Source organism: Camelus ferus, chromosome 10 (assembly GCF_009834535.1).
Source record: "Camelus ferus isolate YT-003-E chromosome 10, BCGSAC_Cfer_1.0, whole genome shotgun sequence".
NCBI classification, from domain to species: Eukaryota; Metazoa; Chordata; class Mammalia; order Artiodactyla; family Camelidae; genus Camelus; species Camelus ferus.
The window spans coordinates 52,973,133-52,990,783 of NC_045705.1; the positions used below are offsets into that span (position 1 = coordinate 52,973,133).

General features: G+C 45.8%; 1 protein-coding gene across 6 annotated transcripts in view; it reads left to right on the forward strand.

Annotated features, from left to right (window-relative positions):
* Window positions 1-3,308: 3,308 nt before the first annotated feature.
* The window catches only part of SCUBE2 (signal peptide, CUB domain and EGF like domain containing 2), a 61,767-nt gene continuing 47,424 nt past the window's right edge, over window positions 3,309-17,651 (forward strand). For 2 of the 6 annotated variants that reach the window (XM_032489052.1, XM_032489055.1), the window contains exons 1-4: window positions 3,311-3,593; window positions 4,753-4,875; window positions 10,972-11,097; window positions 15,479-15,613. In XM_032489052.1, coding sequence (XP_032344943.1) covers window positions 3,473-3,593; window positions 4,753-4,875; window positions 10,972-11,097; window positions 15,479-15,613 — 505 coding nt within the window. In that variant the 5' untranslated portion in view covers window positions 3,311-3,472. Of the gene's footprint in view, window positions 3,594-4,752; window positions 4,876-10,971; window positions 11,098-15,478; window positions 15,614-17,651 lie in introns of all 6 variants that reach the window. The other 4 variants (XM_032489051.1, XM_032489054.1, XM_032489056.1 and 1 more) reach the window with 4 other exon arrangements.

Genomic DNA, 17,651 nt, shown 5'->3' on the forward strand with positions numbered 1-17,651 from the left:
AATATTCCACTGAGTGAATATCCCACAATTTGTTTATGCCTCCTCTGGTTGATGGCTATTTGGGTTATTTCCAGTTTTGTGCTAGTGTGAATACAGCCACTATGAACATTCTTGTCTATGTCTTTTGGTGAACATACACATTCATTTCTCTTGGGTGTATAGCTAGCAGTGGGTAGTGATGTTTTGCTTTAGTAGATACTGCCCAACAGTTCTCCAGATGGGTTGTGTCAAGGGAGTTTGGACTTTAGCCTGAGGAAGACTGGGAACAATGTGATAAAATTTACATTTTACTCTTGCAGCCACCGAGGAAGATGGTGAGATTCTGGACAGGGAGATCAATAAGGAACCACAGGCTAGGAGCAACAGACCAGATGAGGGACGATGAGGCCTGAGCTCTGGAAGCTTACATGGCAGAAGAGGATGGTCTTGAGGGATGGTAAGATGGTCAAGTTGACATGAGTGTTTGGATGTGGTGGGAAGAGAGAGGATGGAATCCAGGATGACTGCCAGGTCTGACTTGGTGCTGGCAGAGTGGTGGAGCCTGGCACTTGAGAAGAAGCAGGTTTGGGAAAGAAGATAAACTCTGTTTTGAACATGTTCAATCTGAGGGACCTGTGGGAGATCAAGGCAGAGGTATCTAGTAGGCAATTGGATACATGAAACTGAAGCTAAGGGGAGAGATTAAAGCTGGAGATTTCTATTATGGAAACAGGGGAATGAGCAAACCATCAAGGAGAAGATGTGGAAAGAGGATCCCACGAAGATGATCGAGAAGGCATTTCCTGAAAGGCAGGAGGAAAACCAGGAGCTTGCCTGCTGTTGAGGAAACCCAGGGGAGGGAGAGTTTTTAAAAGGCTTCAGAGGCTGCTGAAGAGTCAAAAAAGATGGGCATTGAAAGTTGTCCGGTGATTGCAGAGTTTACCTTTGCCATATGTAGCTCAGGGGCACCACAGCTTCTGCTTCCACAGTCTTCTTCGTGCCAGAAGCCCACACCAGTGAGACGGGGCTGGCTGGGCTGTCTTTCCTCTCTGGTCTGGTTCACGGCCTCTCAGCCTGAGGGAGGGGAGAGGGAGATGCAGCCTTAGTCCAGAGACAGTGTGGGGACCTCAGTGGGACAACAGAAGGCAAACAGCAGCTAGCTCACGGCCCACCAAGTCCCTCCTGACATTGGAACGCTGAAAACGTTGACATTTGAGCACAAATTTCTCCCAGAGACTTTCCCCTATGGAAGTTCCCAGTTGTAAACCATATTGACTTTAATCTGAAGTGTCAGAAAGGTTGCCCAGGAATCTGGGAGCTGACCAGCTGAAAGCACATTTGTATGGAAGTCAGGGCAAACAAAACAGGATTCAGAACATTTTTTGAGATCTGTGCCAATGGTAAACTTTTCCAGGAAATACAACAAAAACTGACCCTCTTGGTTAAAAAAAAAAAAAAACACAGTGGGTCTTATAATTAATTTGCATTCTTACTGAAATATAAACTTGGGGAAACAGTGAAGGGAAAGAACAGCATGTCTTATTTCTTACCAGGCACAAGGGGCTGAAGGAGGCTCCCATAAGAGTTTAATGGGCAGCTTTATGTATTTATTTATATGCTTTGACTGGAGCTGAAGAGGTCTGTGCCACACAATGGGCAGTTTCTAGTTGGATTTTTAAAAGAAAATAACTTTGATCATTTCAAGAGCAATGAAGCCTGATGCAGCAGAGAGAAAAGAAGGCGGTAATTTATGGCTACCATTAAGGACACAAAGACAAAGGCGGAGAGAATGTTTCACTAAGTGAAGATTTACAAATGTGTAAAAACCTCCCTTATGACTAGAAATAGCTGAGTTGTCTCTCTCAGCACCAAACAAAAGGGGGTGGGAGAAAGGAGCCAAAGACAGAAAAAGGGATGCAACCTGCTTGCCTTCGCTGGGGATGAAAAGGTCAAAAGAAAAACAACCACAGAAAAGTTATTTTCTCAGAATTCTCCATCAGACAGCAGCACTAGCAATGAAGACCCAAAGAGGCAGTCTCAGTCTGGGCGCCATGGGGATGGGAAGGGCAGGGGCAGCCAAGGAAGGGTGATGGTCAGGGAGCTCAGGGAGGGCGAGGAGCCCAGGAAGACATGTTTTTGTGCCTGAGCCAGGTGGGGATTTTTTTTTTTTTTTGTAATGTTTACCTTTTTTCTGATTATCAAAGGAATGAATACATACATATATATATATATATATAAATTCCTCTGATAATTCATGTGTGTGTGTATACACACACACACACACAGATGTATGTATATAGTCTCAGGAGATACATACATACAAGAGAAAATCTAATTAAACATTAAAATCCCTGAGTATGGTGTTTTGTTGCATCTGGGAATTGCTGCTACTTTGCTCCTGGAGTGGTGCTGATGCTATGTGTGGTGGGCTCCAGTCACCTGTCCCTGCGGTGGTGTGGGAAGACCCTGTGCAGGTACATTCCCTTGTAAGGATGTCTTGCTTGGAGGGCCAGATGACAAGCAATGCCTGTATCTGCAGCTGGCCAGACCTGCTGTTCATGAGTTCAGGTGTTCGCAGATACCACCTGTGCCCTAGGCAGATGTGGGCTGTCTCTTGTCCCTGGTGGCTCACCCTTGACCTCTGGTGCCCTTTCCCTGCACCTTTTAGCTGCTCTGAAGAGACATTTAACCGGTTTTCAGTGAAATGAACACTTTCTGTTGTGATTCTGGGCCCAGCAATGTGCCAGAGAGGGACAGTCTCAGCGTGCCCCTGGGTAGGACAAGCCGGCCACCTTGCTCAGAGCACTGTGGGGCAGGGGAGCAGAGAAGGCCTGAGTTAGGCAGAATGGAGAAGGGTGCAGAGTGTGCTGAGGTGAGCAGAGAAGCTGGTGTCACCCTTTCCACTGAGTTCGCCTGAGGGTCCAAGTATGTGACATCACTTTCACTCCATCTACATTCCCCCTCCCAAGTGGAGAGGTGGGTAAGCCTCATAGGTGGCTTTGGGTTGGGGACTATATAACCTGAGCTACACAGGTCACTTTCTGGGTGCCCCGTGTCGGAAAATGTCAGGCTAGAAGTGTTGTTTGTCCTCACAAGAGGGACTGGGTCAAGTTGGAGAACACCGCAAACGGGCGGATAACGAAGCTCTCTGAGGGCTGGAGCGTGGCGGAGGGGCCGGAGCGGCGGCTTTGGCGCGGGGGCCTGCGCGGGGCACTCCGCCCCGGCGGGCCCGCCCCGGCCAGGCCGACAGCCGCCCTCCGGCCACTGCGGCCGCGCCCCCTCAACCGGGCCGGGAGGGGGTAGGGAGGGAGCCGGGAGGGGCGCCCGGGGGAGGACCGTGTGAAAATGAGGCCGGGGCTCGGGGGCCGGGCGGGGCCGGGCCGGGGGTGTCAGAGCGCGGCGGGCAGGGCGCCCACACACACCTCCCGGAGCCGCTGCCGCCGCGCTCTCCGCCCGCGCTCCGCCGCCTCTGCCCGCAGCCACCGCGCATTCCATGGGGGTCGCCGGCCGGGGCTGCCCCTCGGCGGCCCGGGCGCTGCTGCCGCTGCTGCTGCCGCTGCTGCTGACGGCGGCCGTCCCGCCCGGTCGGGGCCGAGCCGCGGGGCTGCCAGAGGGTGAGTGTCCGGCCGCGGGGCGCACCTGGCACGGCGGCCGGGGCGGGCGCCGGGAAGGGGGTCTCGGTCCGCTCGCGGGGGCACCAGGAGCGAGCGGGGCTGGGCTTGGCTGCGGCGCTCCGCGTGGTCCCCGATCTCCTGGGGCCCCACCCGCCGGCCAGGCCAAAGGCGCCGCCACCGCTCGGGCTAGAGGCCCAGGGCCTGAGTGCGCGGCCCGGCCTCGGACCCGCGGCTGATGACAGTTCCCGCCCCGGCCCCCCGGGAGCGCCTGCTGCTCCGACGCGCGCCGGCTGAGCAGGGGCGACGGCCTTGGAGGCTCTTTGCGGAGATGGGGAAGCTGAGGGGCTGGGGTCCACCGTGAGGCCGTGGCAGCTGAGCTCCTGCTTTCTTTTGGGGCCGGGAAGTTCTTCTATGGGCTTCAGGGTCGGCTCCAGGGATTCTTCTGTCTGCGGAACAGCCGCTGTTGGAGGACCCGAGAATAGCCGTTCTGTGCTAACTGGACTCGCAATACTTTAAACCCAGAAATGCTTCTGCCAAGGCCAGTTTCCAGGTTGAGAGGGTGGGCAGTGATGAAAGGGTTGCGGGAATTGGGGTGGGGGGCTTTCTTTTCTCTTTGCACCATCTGAGAGCTCAGGATTGTGTGCTTGGAGCCCAGGGAGAGCTTTTCCCCCATACCCCAAACGCTGAGAAGGCTAACAGACGCTGCTCAGTTTTCAGAGCGTTTTTGTCGACTGGATCTTACCTTCGCGGGCCTTTACGCTTGCCTACTCATGTGTCAGGCACTGTGCTTGGCCTCAGGGGCACAGACCCAATCTGTAATCAAGACACCATCTAGATGGGGAGACAGACAGGGAAACAGTGACAATGCGGTATGTGAGCACATCGTGGGGGACACCTCACCTACACTCTGGGGTCATGGCAGGCTTCCCAGAGGAGGTGGGTCTGAGCTGAGTCTTGAAGGCCAGTTGAGAGGGTGTCCCAGTCAGAGGGAATAGGCAGTGCCTGGAAATGGAATGGTTCTTCCCAGGGGCTCCCAAGCAGTTTAGCTGGTGAGATGTGAAGTGGGATGGGCTGGTGGGAGAGGATGCTAAAGAGGGGCCAAGGCCAGGTCACCCAGGGCTTGGGGCACCACACAAGGAGCTGCTGTGCTCTTTTGCAGACGTGGACGAGTGTGCCCAGGGGCTAGATGACTGCCACACCAATGCCCTGTGTCAGAACACACCCACCTCCTACAAGTGCTCCTGCAGGCCTGGCTACCAAGGGGAGGGCAGGCAGTGTGAGGGTAAGTGACTTGGGGACCAGCAGTGGATGAGCCAGCAGGGGAAACCCCTCACCTCTGCAGCTCTTGTAGTGCTACTCATGTTGGTAAAAGAACTTCTACCCTCACCCCCACCCCCACCCGCTGGCCTGGTGTCACATCACCCACTCTCTGAAATGCATTTCAGATCCTTAAAAAACAGGTAACATCAGGTCTTCCCCAGAGCTGATCAGTTTTATCTGGCTGTAAAATGTCCTTTTGTCTAGCTTCTGCAAAGGAGAAGAGGCGCTTTAGTATCTTTTGGTCCCACTCAGTTTAGGGGCAGAAACAGCATGTTGATCAGGAGATCCCTAGCTACCAGAGCAGGACTGATCCTATGCCTCCCTGAGGCAGCTTGCATCCTCGCTCTGGAGTCTGAGTGCCAGGGTCCTGCCTTCCCTTGAGGCTCTGGTGGCTCCATCGTGTCCATGGCTTTGGGTGGTTTGGCATTGTGACCTGCCAAGCTTTAGAGCTGCACTAAGAGCTCATCTCATTTGGAGCCGCAAGTTCCCTCTGGAAAGATGTTTGCAGAGGGATATTTTGAGCCCTTATAGCTCCAGGTCTGGGAGCCCTGAAGTCTGGACTCTGCCATTCTGTGTTCTGGGCCACTGGAGATTAGCTCAGCGTCAGGAGCTCTGAAGTCAGGAACTGGCTGGAGACTGAACTCTCATAAGAGGAGGCTGCTCCTGGGGATGGAAACTGTGGCATGTTGGAGCTGGCAGGGCTCTTCAGGCAGCTCTGAGCCAGTCCCATCCTTCATGTTACTGATGGGGACACTGAGGCCCAGGGGAATTGGGAAAGGGATTGTGGACACGATCACACAGTTAGCCTGCAGGTGAAAGAAAGTCAGATCCTCACTCCGGCTCTGCGCCTGGCCCCACATCTCTCCTATTCACTCAGCCTCCTGGTGTCCCTCTTTGGTTGGGTGAGAAATCCTAATCTTTATGGTCCTCTGTGTGCACAAAAGGCAAAACTCCTGCCTCTTCCATCAGAGGAGATGTGCTCCTAGTCAGGTTCACAGCAAGTGGTGCTGGCAGTCCATCCATAAAGCCTTTCTGTCTGTCCATGTTCGTATTTTCCCAGAGACAGACAGCCATCTCTCTCTCCCTCTCTCTCTCTGCCCTACATCATGGGAGGCCAAAAGACTACCTCTCTGAAACATCTCTCTGCCAATTCCTCTGTACCACATCCTCACTGTATTAAATATTCCATTTACAGTACTGGAATTCACACATGTTGGTATCTTGCTTGGGGTAAAAAATGTTCACTTTTTCACTGTGTCCTTTGGTTACTGTATGCTCTCTAGGGGTAGAAACCATGCCACGGTTTCTTTTGGATAAAGTACACATTTAGTAAATGATGTTGAATGACAAGTGGCAAGAGTTTGGTTATTCTTAGCTGTAGGGTTTGACTTATCACTGATGCAATTTAATTGCCAACATTTTAGAGTGAAAAGTCTACTATTTAGTTTAAAATAATGATTGACTAGCATTGCTGCTTTATACATTTATATTGGTTTTAAAATAACCTGTGATTATTGTTATAAAAAGTCAATACAAAACAATACAAAAAGTGTGTAAAGTGAAAAAGTAAAGACCCTCCTATTCCTTTATCCACAGGCAATCACTGTTAACAGGGGGCATATATTCTTCGTACTGTCATTTTAAACCCTAGAAGGATTTGATCTTTTGAATACTTGTAGTATTTATAAACCTAGTGAGTAAGGACGTCCCTGTTATTTTGACTTTCTTGTTACAGGCATTCAGAAATGGAAACTTTCTTTTAAGAAGGAAAAGGAGAGAAAATAGGGGTTACAAGGATTCAAAGATATAGATCTTCAAAGACATAACTCCTTTGTGTATGTTTTCTGCCTTAGTAGTTTTTAAGCCTCTTGGGTCCAACCTGTGGTATCATTTGTATTGTGATGATCACTAGCATTACTGCCCCGTTTGAGTTCAGGGATCGGGGACTGGTTTGTCCCGAATGAACAGAATTTTATCCTCCGCACAGTTTCTTCTGCCAAAATATTGGAAAAATGGAAGTATGGGCCCTGAATAAGTATTTTTTAAAATAATGTGATTCAGAAGTGGCATTAGGTAAATGTTTTATTCTAAATGATCTTTGCTTATATCCAAGACTTCGAGAGGGGTTGTTTCAGTGGTCAGTATTCATTATATGGTCCGTACTTCTCAGTTTAAGGATTGGAATCAGGTTTAATGGGGATAAATCTAGACTTGGCCTTTGTATTTTCCTTTTTTTCACTTTTTATTTTGAAATAATTTTAGACTTCAGAAAATTTGCAAAAATAGTGCAGAATTCACATCTGTCACTTATCTTACTCTGCTGTTAACAGCTTATATAACCATAGTACAGTATCAAAACCAGGAAATTAACATTGGCACAATATTATTAACTAAAGTATAGACCTTATTCAGGTGTCACCAATTTTTCCCTAATGTTCTATTTTTTTTTCTTCCAGAATTTGACTCAAAGTCCCACATTACATTTATCTGTTGTTTCCTTTGTGTCTTCCAATTTGTGACAGTTCCTCAGTCTTTCCTGGCCTTTCATGACATTGACACTGATACATTGATGAGAATTGTTCAGTTCTTTTGTCTGTCTTAAGTTTCCACATGATAAGAAGTGATGTGGTAGGAACAGACATGGTAAGAGAATGTTCTGTTTTCTCGTGATAAAATTGAGGTTATGCATTTGTGTACAAAAGTGCAGCTTTCTGCAAAGCTGCTACTGAAGTGCTGTTGTGTGCTCTTCAGTGCATCTGGGGCACACGATGTCAACATGTCTTACTACAGGGGATGTTAATCTTGATCATCTAGTTTAGATGGTGTAGTCTGGGTTTCTCCACTACAAAGTTACTCTTTTTCCCTTTCTTGGGGCAGGTACCTTCAGCTTATGCTAATATCCTGTTCTCAAACCTTTGTCCACTAATGTTAGCATCCAACTGCGGATCTTGCCTGCAGCAATTATTACTGTGATTTGTGCCTCTTGGTAGTTTTGTATTTCCCTTGTTCTTTATACGTCTATGAGTTGGAATTCTTCTGTAAGGAAGATCTGTCCCTTCTCCTCCATTTACTTATGCATTGATTTATGTGTTTATGTATTTATGCCAGTATACACTCATGGGTATTTATTTAATTCTATACTTATTTATTTTTGGCTCAACTTGTTCCAGCTTTAGCCATTGGGAGCTCCTTCACATTGTCTCCTGTATTCTTTTGACATGCCACCATCCTCTTTTGAGAAATTCCTAATTTTTTGGCACCACAAAATTCTCCAGACTCATCTTGTATTTTCTGCTCCCCAAGCCTGGAATCAACCACTTCTCCAAGGATCCCTGGTTTTCCTTTAACTGGAAAATGGTGCGTAGAAACTAAGACCTGGATGCTTGGTGTTTTCATTGTTGCTGGAGTGTCATTACTCCTAGGCCCTCTCAGTGGTCATAGCTAGGAAATCTATTTATGTATGCTAATCCATACATACACACTTATCTACATTTATTCCTTATATCTATCCACTTCTACATATGTTAAAAACAGCAAGTTACACTCATACTTCAGATTGCAAAGCAATATGACAGGATTTATAAGTGTTTTCTCCAACAGTGAGAAACCTGGCTCTCATTATCTGAAGTATATTAACCTGTTTGTTCAATCCTGGTGTTCACATAAAATATTTACAGAATTACTAATCCATAATTCTGTGAGTTAAACAGATTTAATAATTAGGGTACAGTATTTGTATGCAACTATTTTTGTTTTTAGCCTTAACAACATCCAAAGATATTGTTTTTCAAAGTTACTTAGAATAGTTCTTTTCTTCCCCATCCACTTCAGTATGGTTATGTAATTCATTTATGATACAGTTAGATTCATTTGTTTCTCTCTGTATTCTGTTTTTTATGCATCCCCTCACCCCTGCCCCTGCTTCTTGGTTGATTGTGTATATGTATGTATGTACATATGTATTCATGTGTGTAAAACCACCATGGTTCTGAAAGTCGAAGCTATACAAAAGCTCAGAGAAGTGTTACTCCCTCCTCCTATTCCTATCCTGGCCCCATTCTTCCTTATTTCCACCCCTTCTCTCACACACAAATCTCTGTAGTTTCTGGTTTATCCTTCCTGTAATTTTTTTGCACAAATAAACAGCTAACTATGTATTTTCTTTTTAACTACTTTGCTGCATTATAATTTACATAGCAAAAAAATTCACCAGTTCTAAGTAAGTGTACAAATCAGTTATTTGGGTAAATTACTTGAGTTGTACAGTCATCACATAATACAGTTTTCAGGCATTTTCCTTATCTCAGTAACATCCTTGTTCCCAGCCCCAGCTCCAGGCAACCACTAATCTACTTCCTGTCTCTACAGATTTGCATTTTCTGGACTTTTCATATAAATGGAATCATACAATATGCAGTCTTTAGTGTTTGACTTCTTTCACTTAGCATAATGTTTCTGAGGTTCATCCATGTTGTATCCTGTACTGGTGTTTCATTCTTTTTTATTGTTGACTAGTATTCCATGGGCATTTCGGTTGTTTCTACTTTGGGGCTACTATAAATAAAAATGTTGCTTTGAATATTCACCTGGAAATCTATATAGACTTGATTTTGCATTTCTCTTGGATATACACCTAGGAGTGGAATTTCTGGATCATATGGTAAATTTATGTTTAAGCTTTTAAGGAACTGCCAAGGAACTTTCCAAAGTGACTGTACCATCTCGTGTTACCATCAGCAACGTATAAGGATTCCCATTTCTTTACATCTTTGCCAACATTTGTCATTGCTTTTTTTTTATTACAATTGTTCTAGAGAGCATGAAATGGTATCTCATTGTGATTATAATTTGAATTTCTTGAGCAATTAATGATATGCATTTTTTCATGTGCTTATTAGCTATTAGCATATTGTCTTTGGTAAAATATCTATTCAACTCTTTTGCCTATCCTAAAATTCAGTTGTTTGTCTTCTTCTTACTGAATTGTAAGTGTTCTTTAAAACTCCTTTATGAGGTATGTGATTTGCAAATATTTTCTACCAATTTGTGACCTGTCTTCATTTTATTAGCAGTATCTCTTGAAGTGCAAAAGTCTTAAAATTTCATAAAGTCTAATTTATTAATTTTTAAATTTATGGATTGTGTGTTTGGTGTTGTATCCAAAAACTTTTACCAAACCCAAGGTCTCAAATATTTTTCTCATAAAAGCTTTATATTTTCTCTTAAAAGCTTTCTAGTTTTAGCTCTTACATTTAGGCCTCTGATCCATTTTGTGATTTTTGTGTATGGTGTGAGGTAAGGGCCTAAATCAATCTTTTTGTGTATGGATATCAATTGTCTCAACAACATTTGTTGAAAAGACTGTCATTTCTCCCACTAAATTGCCTTAGCCCTTTTGTCTAAAATCAAGTGACCATAAATATAAGAGTTTATTTCTGGACTCGTGATTCTGTTCCAGTGTTCTATTTGTCTGCCTCTATGCCTGTATCACACATTGTCTTGATAACTGTAGCTTCATAGTAAGTGAAAATCCTCCAAATCTGTTTTTCTTTTCCAAAATTGTTTTGGCTCTTCTGAGTCTTTTGCATTTCTATATAAATTTTAGGGTTAGCTTCTCAAGTTCTGCAAAAAATGTGTGCTGGAATTTCAAATGTGTGTGTTTTTATATCCCCTTATTTTTATACGAAGATAACATACTATGGATACTCTTTTGCATCTTGATTTTTTTAAAGCTTATTAGGGTATCTTAAAAATCACTCCAAGTCAGTTCATAGAGCTCTTTCTCATTGTTTCTTTTTAACAGCTGCATAGTATTCCACCAAGTAAATTACCTTAATTCCTCAACTACTTGTTATGTATGAGCATTGAAGTTGTCTCCAGTATTTCATAATTACAAATACTGCAGTGAATAACCTTATGCGTATTTATTTTACTGTTGTTGGAGATCTATCTTCAGCGTAGATTCCCAGAAGTGGGGTGGGTGGTTAAAAGGTAAATGCATATATCTCCACATTAAAGAAATAGTGCCTGTGTGGTTTACTTCTGTTTTATTCCTCAGATATTGATGAATGTGGAAATGAACTCAATGGAGGCTGTGTCCATGACTGTTTGAATATTCCTGGCAATTATCGCTGCACTTGTTTTGATGGCTTCATGTTGGCTCATGACGGTCATAATTGTCTTGGTAAGGAAAATGGTTGGACATGGCAATTCTCCTTTACCTACCCTCTAGCATCCCCATCCCTTTCTTATCTTTGATGAAAACATATTCATTAAAATAAAAATGGATCAGAGACTTGTGTTTCCTGGCTCCCTAGAAATCACATTCCTTGATAGAAAACCAGGTTAAGTATTTTAGTTTTTATGTTATTATTCATAATATAAATCCTCCATTAGTCCAAGGAGGTGGGTGGACAGCGTCATTACTACTCACTGACTTTCTACTATTGACTTGTTACCTCTAAGCTCTTTGGTCTTATGTTAAAAGGGTCTTGACTTATAGACATTTCTTTAATCCTGTAAGTGTCTCTATTCCAGAATCATGTAAAACTACTTGTCCTGAAGATTCCACATGTGTTCTTGGATCTCAGCCAGGTAGACATCTTCTATTTTCCTGAAAGAGAGAGAAATTTAAACAGAAACCTTCCATTAACATCCTCCTAGTATTCCACAAAGCAGAAACATCTGTTAGATTTTTAGTCTCTGAGTTAGGGACAGCAAAGAGCATTGTTTACATTGGTTCCTTATGCCAGGAATAAAGCAGAATTTAAAAATAGCTAGCAATTGGATAGGGTTAGATGTTGGATAGTCTTAGAGAATGCAGCACACCGGGAATGCCTGTATTTGTGGTCTATTTTCACTTTGAGGCTGGTGTTATCAGTGGTGCAGGAGGACATCATGGGGGACAGAGGACATCAGATTCCTTTGACATTGATGACCCTTCATGTAGTTGACCCATGCCCACTTGGCTGACCAAGGAGCAACTTGAGCCAGGCCTTGACTCAGTGGGGACAGCTGTTCAAATGCTCCCTTGCTGTGCAGTGGGAACAGCCACTTGATCAAATGCTTTGAGATCAGCATAAAAGTCACTAAATGACCACAGGCAGAACTTGTAGTTTGAGTGATGGGGAAGGAGAATTTTTCCATTTGGGACTCAGCCCTGCTAGGACGTTTATCATGTCACCTGGGCCCTCATCCTGATGTAGACTCAGTCCCTCCCTGTCTGTGCCATGTGTGAGAGGTCAAGCATTGGTCAGACCACTTGGCCTTCCAAGCCTGCAGCTATTAGGAAGAGCTGGTTGAGGGCTGGGGAATCACTAGCCCCTTTGCAGACTTTCTAGGCCATCAATGCCACAAAAAGACACATTAGAGAGATAATCCTGGGAGCAGCAATAAATTGAGATTAATTAAAAACTTAAAAAAGGAAAAAGAAAAAGAAGTAACTTTTAGTGTGTAATTTGTCGAGAAGCATAAAGTATATTTTTTGGTGTTTTTTTTTTTTAACCATTTTCTGGGGGAAATCACTCATTTCCCTTTGATTAGCCAACAGTGGCATTTTGAGGATTTGTACCGGCTGGCAGACCCAGTCATCACCCCTTGTGCTCAAACCCACAGCCTAGGGGAAGTGTGAGCTTCCTAAGAACTACAAGTGGAACCATCTAGAAGTTAAGGACCTGGGCTGGGTTGGGTGGGGTGGTTCTGAGTAAAGACTTGCTCAGACATCCTGAGGCCCCAAGTCCTTCCTAGCCTGGCAGCTAACACATATTCCAGCAGACTAGCTCCATTTCCCCTCCTTGGGGTCTCTTTGTGGGTTTTGTAGTGAGGATCTGCCTTGCAGAAAGACCCTGAGCACCTGTTGAGTACATCTGAAGGGGCTAAGGATTCTATGAAAAGAAAGGCACGAGAAAGTAACATGGCCCATTGAGAAAAGCAGGACCAGCATACATGGAGACTTCTCTGCCACTTGGACTTGAAAGAGCTGAAGCATTTGGTGACAAGAAAGAAGCTCAGAGCCAAAACTGTTTAGAAGTGGCAGTTTCCTGTGTTCTCTGGGATGACCCTTACGTTTCCTCAGCCCCCTGACTTCACATTAGCTGCCAGTATATTAACCAGGATATGCAGAAAACAAACACCACTTAGCTCTAGATTACTCCAAGATCCTGAATACCTGTGAGCCTGAAAAACAAAATGCAGCGCTTCTACACAGCTCACCCCACCTGAACTCAGTTTCTATTTATCCAACGTCTGGGAGTGCAACAGCACAGTGGGAGCTACGAGGTCTGGGCTCGTTATATCAGTGTGGGGAGGTGGGGTCCGGACGTCAGGGCTCCATTGTGCAGCCAGGGTTGTGAAACACTGTTCTACAGTCTGGAGCAACTCAGCAGTCTACTGATACACATCTGTGCCTACTGATACACACACACACACTTTTCTGTGAACTCAGAGGGCATCACCCAACTTAATGATACATTTCTGATTGCTTTGGAGAAAAGGAATAGGGGATTAAACACGGGGTGGGGTGGGGCAGCTCAGAAGGGAGCACCCTTTACTCAGAACCAGGCAGGATTTGGTGTCCAGGGAAACAGATCTCTCCTGCGCACCCCAGTCCTCACTGTGGAACACCGAGGCCGGATGTGTTCCAGTGCAGCTCACCCTCTGGAATGTTCTCCCTTCGCCCTTTGGCACAGAGGAGGGCACGTTTGTTAGGCTTTAGGGGATGGCTTGAGTCCCATCAGTTTAGAAAGGCATCTGCTGGATAGTGTGGGAGGACGGATGACTGAGATCTGAAGCTTGAAACCAGATAACAGATATTTAAATGTGAATGTTCTTGTTACGGATGCCCCTAGGAGCTGGTGATAGGCACTTGGGAAATTGGGCTGGAGAAAATAAATTGTTGTTATATCAGCCTTCTCCTAGAGCCTCTATCAGTCTGGGACTTTTCTGGAAGTTTCCTCTTCTTTAGCTCTGGTGATGCTTTGCTCTCCTGTTGGTTTGTTCATGCATTGAAGAGTTAGTATGTGCCTGCAGGTTCTGGGCCTATGCTAAATAGAACTAAAATCTCTGTCCTTAAGGAGTCTGCAATCTAGTGTAGATGGGTAGGTAAAAGATTTTGAGGGGTCAAAAAGTACAAATTTTAAAAAAGAGAATTTTGAGGATGTGCTGCGGTAAATGTATTGATGGAGCCATGCACAGGGTAGTATGTGACACAGTGGAAGGAAGGTCTCCTAACCCTACTCTGGGGCATAGCCCTGGGGCCAGGCTCCCTCCCTTCCTGCTGATGGCTCCTTTTCTGGAGCTCCTGCTGTCTCCTCTACCTCCTCCTACCCGCAGTGTTCTCCAAATTCGACCTCTGACTATCTCCTTTCTCTCCTCCTCTCCCTTCCTACACTCCTGCTTTTGACTTTCTCATCTGCATCCACCACTTTATCAGGCCACCACATGTAAATGGTTTTCAAAGCTATCTTTCTAACACCAGGCTCAGGTTTCCCACAGCCTGCTGGACATTGCCCTGAATGTCAGCATCTCACATATATCACCTCTCTGCTGTGGTGGGGACCAAATGCATCTCCACCCCCATTTCTATCCCCAGTGCAGATCTTGCCCTTGTTTCTCAGCCACCCTACCCCATGTCCACACGGCTCCCAGCCCTGCAGGCACTGTGTCCACTGTTCTATGTCTTCCATCCTAAGCATCCTCACTGCCAGTCCTCCACTCCAGTCCCCTACTAGTGCCAGCTGTGGCTTTTACAGGCACACGTGTAAAGCTGGACTCCCAGGCTTTCAGTTCTTCCCTTTCCCTGTGTCTTACCCTCAGCTGCTGCCTTATTCTTCTCAACATGAGGGGCCAACCATGTCACCCCTGCTCCAGTGGTTCCCACCTGCTTCTGAAATGAAGTAAGAACTTCTTTGCCTGGTATTCAAGGTCCTCCACAGTGCGACCCCAGTCTGTCTTCCCAGCTCTGGCTCCTGTACATTCCCTGAATGTACTGGGCGTCAGCCAAATTGAATGACCCACCATTAACCTGAACATACTCTCTGCCCCCCCAGCCTTCATGCTATGCTCCTGCCCTTTCTTCTGCCTAGAATTCCTTCTCCTTATTTATAATTGAAGAAACCCTGCAGGGCTCATCCTTCATCAGCATTCCCATAAAACCTGCATCCTGCTACCCACAGCTGGATGTGACCTCTTTCCTTTGTACCTTATCTCGCAATTACTTGTACAGTTGTCTCTCCCTCTGCTGAAGGAGATGCTCATAGAGTGAAGGAATTGGACCTTCATCTGTCTTCCTGTCTCCTCTGGCACGTGCTTTGGGAAGAGAAGGTGTTCAATAAATACTTACTGAACTGATTATCTTGTGTCCAGATGGAGTGCCTGTTAAAGGGATCCCCAGACCCCTGAGGGTTGGGTAATCACCTGGGACCCCATTGGTTTCAATTCTGAGAGCTGTGATGCAGGGACCTGCAGAGGGACCTTGTCTCTGCTTAGCAGGAGTCCCTGAGCTGCTGGGTGGGGGGCGGTGTGTGAAGCGGTCACAAAAGCAAAGGCTAAGCCTTCTCCCCCTCCAGATGTGGACGAGTGCCTAGAGAACAATGGCGGCTGCCAGCACACCTGTGTCAACGTCATGGGGAGCTACAAATGCCGCTGCAAGGAGGGGTTTTTCCTGAGTGACAATCAGCACACGTGCATCCACCGCTCAGAAGGTACCTCTGCTCTGCTGTGGGTGGGGGGCAGGGTCACATCTGAGAATCCCCCGACCTCAGTGACTCTAGAGGGGAAGCAGTGGGTATAGAAAGCCTGAGGACGAGTGGGCAAGCTATTTTTGCTGCAACTTCCTCACCTGGCAAGACAAGCGAGTTGGCCTGGGTGAGCTCTGAGGTCTCTTCAAACTCTCACATTCTCTGATCCTAATCTCTAAACAGAGTACATTTCAAACATGACTAGATGTCTCAGGAGAAAGGCCATGGATGATCTGCCAAGTTTTTCAAAAAGGTGCTACAAGCCACAGCACCAAGTGCAAGCCTGCTCTGATCTCTGGGTGGGTAGGGAGGGGGCTGGAGCCTTCCTGTGGAGACTCAGTGAATTGCCCCATTTTCAGCCCCGGTCGACCTGGCCTTCCCTGTGTTGTGCATTTTTCAACTCTGAGCCTCTGGGATTCCAGAGGGCAGGTAGACCCCTCCCTAGACTGGGGGTCTCTGTACTATGGTTTCCTTCACCCATGTTGGCACTTACCTTTCCTCCATAAGTTTGCAGAAAACTCTTCTCTTCTAATGGCTTCATTCTCCCTGCTTTGAGTTTATACCTGTGTTATTCTTCTATTAGTTCAGTGGGTTCTCAGGAGGGAGAAGCATTAAGTACTTGTGGCCAATCAACTACTTTTAACTCGATGATGTGCCTTTAATTCTTCTCTGCTCTTTCTTAAGCCAAAGAGCCGTGCTTTGATGGCTGGCTGTCTCCCAAGGTTGCGTGGGCCTGTTTTTAAGGGAAGTGCCCAAAATACTAGACCATTAACTCCTTTTAACATGTGCTGCTTGTTCATTCTCATCACTTAAGAGTGGGGTGATTTTAAGTTCTTCTACTATTTGATCACAGATTTGTAGATTCATTGTTTTAATCATGGTTTTAGTGACTTTTCAAGGGTTTCTTTGTGGAAGATGACTTTTGCCTCATTTTCCAAGAACGATGGCTCCTTCCTTATACCTAACCAGAAAGCCTATTCGGGTGCTAAGAAGAACGGTCAGAGAAAGGATGAGTTGGGTGGCCCTAATCACCCCAGCCTACTCACTGTCAGTGTTTGAGCTGGGTGGTCACGGACTCCAGCTCTAATCGGGTGGATCTCTTATCTCATGCAGATATGGCCCTTGACTGGGTACCAGTCAGGTTTCGTTCTCATTCTCCTGCCAGGTTCTCTGGACTCTTTGGTGAACTCTGCATCTGATCTGAGAATTAAGATGCCAGCAACACGAATGATCCAGATCTCAGGGCCTCTCCTCTTTGATTGCTCAAAGCTGCTTCCTGGGAAGTCCCTCTGACTTTCTGTTCAGATGGCAGGGAGGGAGGTGGGACTCTGTAGGTCAGGCCATTGCTTGAACACCCCCAGTGTGCATCGTGCCCCTCATGAAGCCACTCTTCATCAGCTCTTACCCTTGCTCTTCCAGAGCAGTGGCTCAGCCCCTGTCTCCTGTCCCGCAAGCCCCCTGGACTGATTACAGACACAGAGTCTGTGTCTGTATTTACCAGAAGTAAATACAAGAGCAATTCCTTTCTGCAGTCTGTGTTTTCTAAATTTTCTACACTTCAGACATTCTTAGAACCCCTGAAGAGCATTTAAAAATGAGCATATACGTCTGGAGCTAAAAACCAAAATCCAAGAATTTGAGTTGTGGTCTGGAAGCGTTCTCTGTGATTTTCTGTTGTGTTTCAACCTGATTGCTTGGCGAATTCATGGCGGGGGCGGGGGCCAGCGAATTAGAGTGGTCTGTAACTGACCCTTGTATCTTAGGGTTTTAACTCTTCAAATAGAGCCATCTGTAAACAGTGTTCCTTTAGAATTTTCTCCTTTATATGCACATTAAACCCTTAGAAATTGTATTAAAATAGACTTTAAAACCCACAGTTGATTCTCTGAAAGTGGTTGAAAGAAGGCAAACACTGCAGGTTAGTATTTGCTAGTGTTGCTGTTGCTGTTTTTAATAATTATTTACTAAGTTTTCTTCAATATAGGGGATCATAATAGCTGAT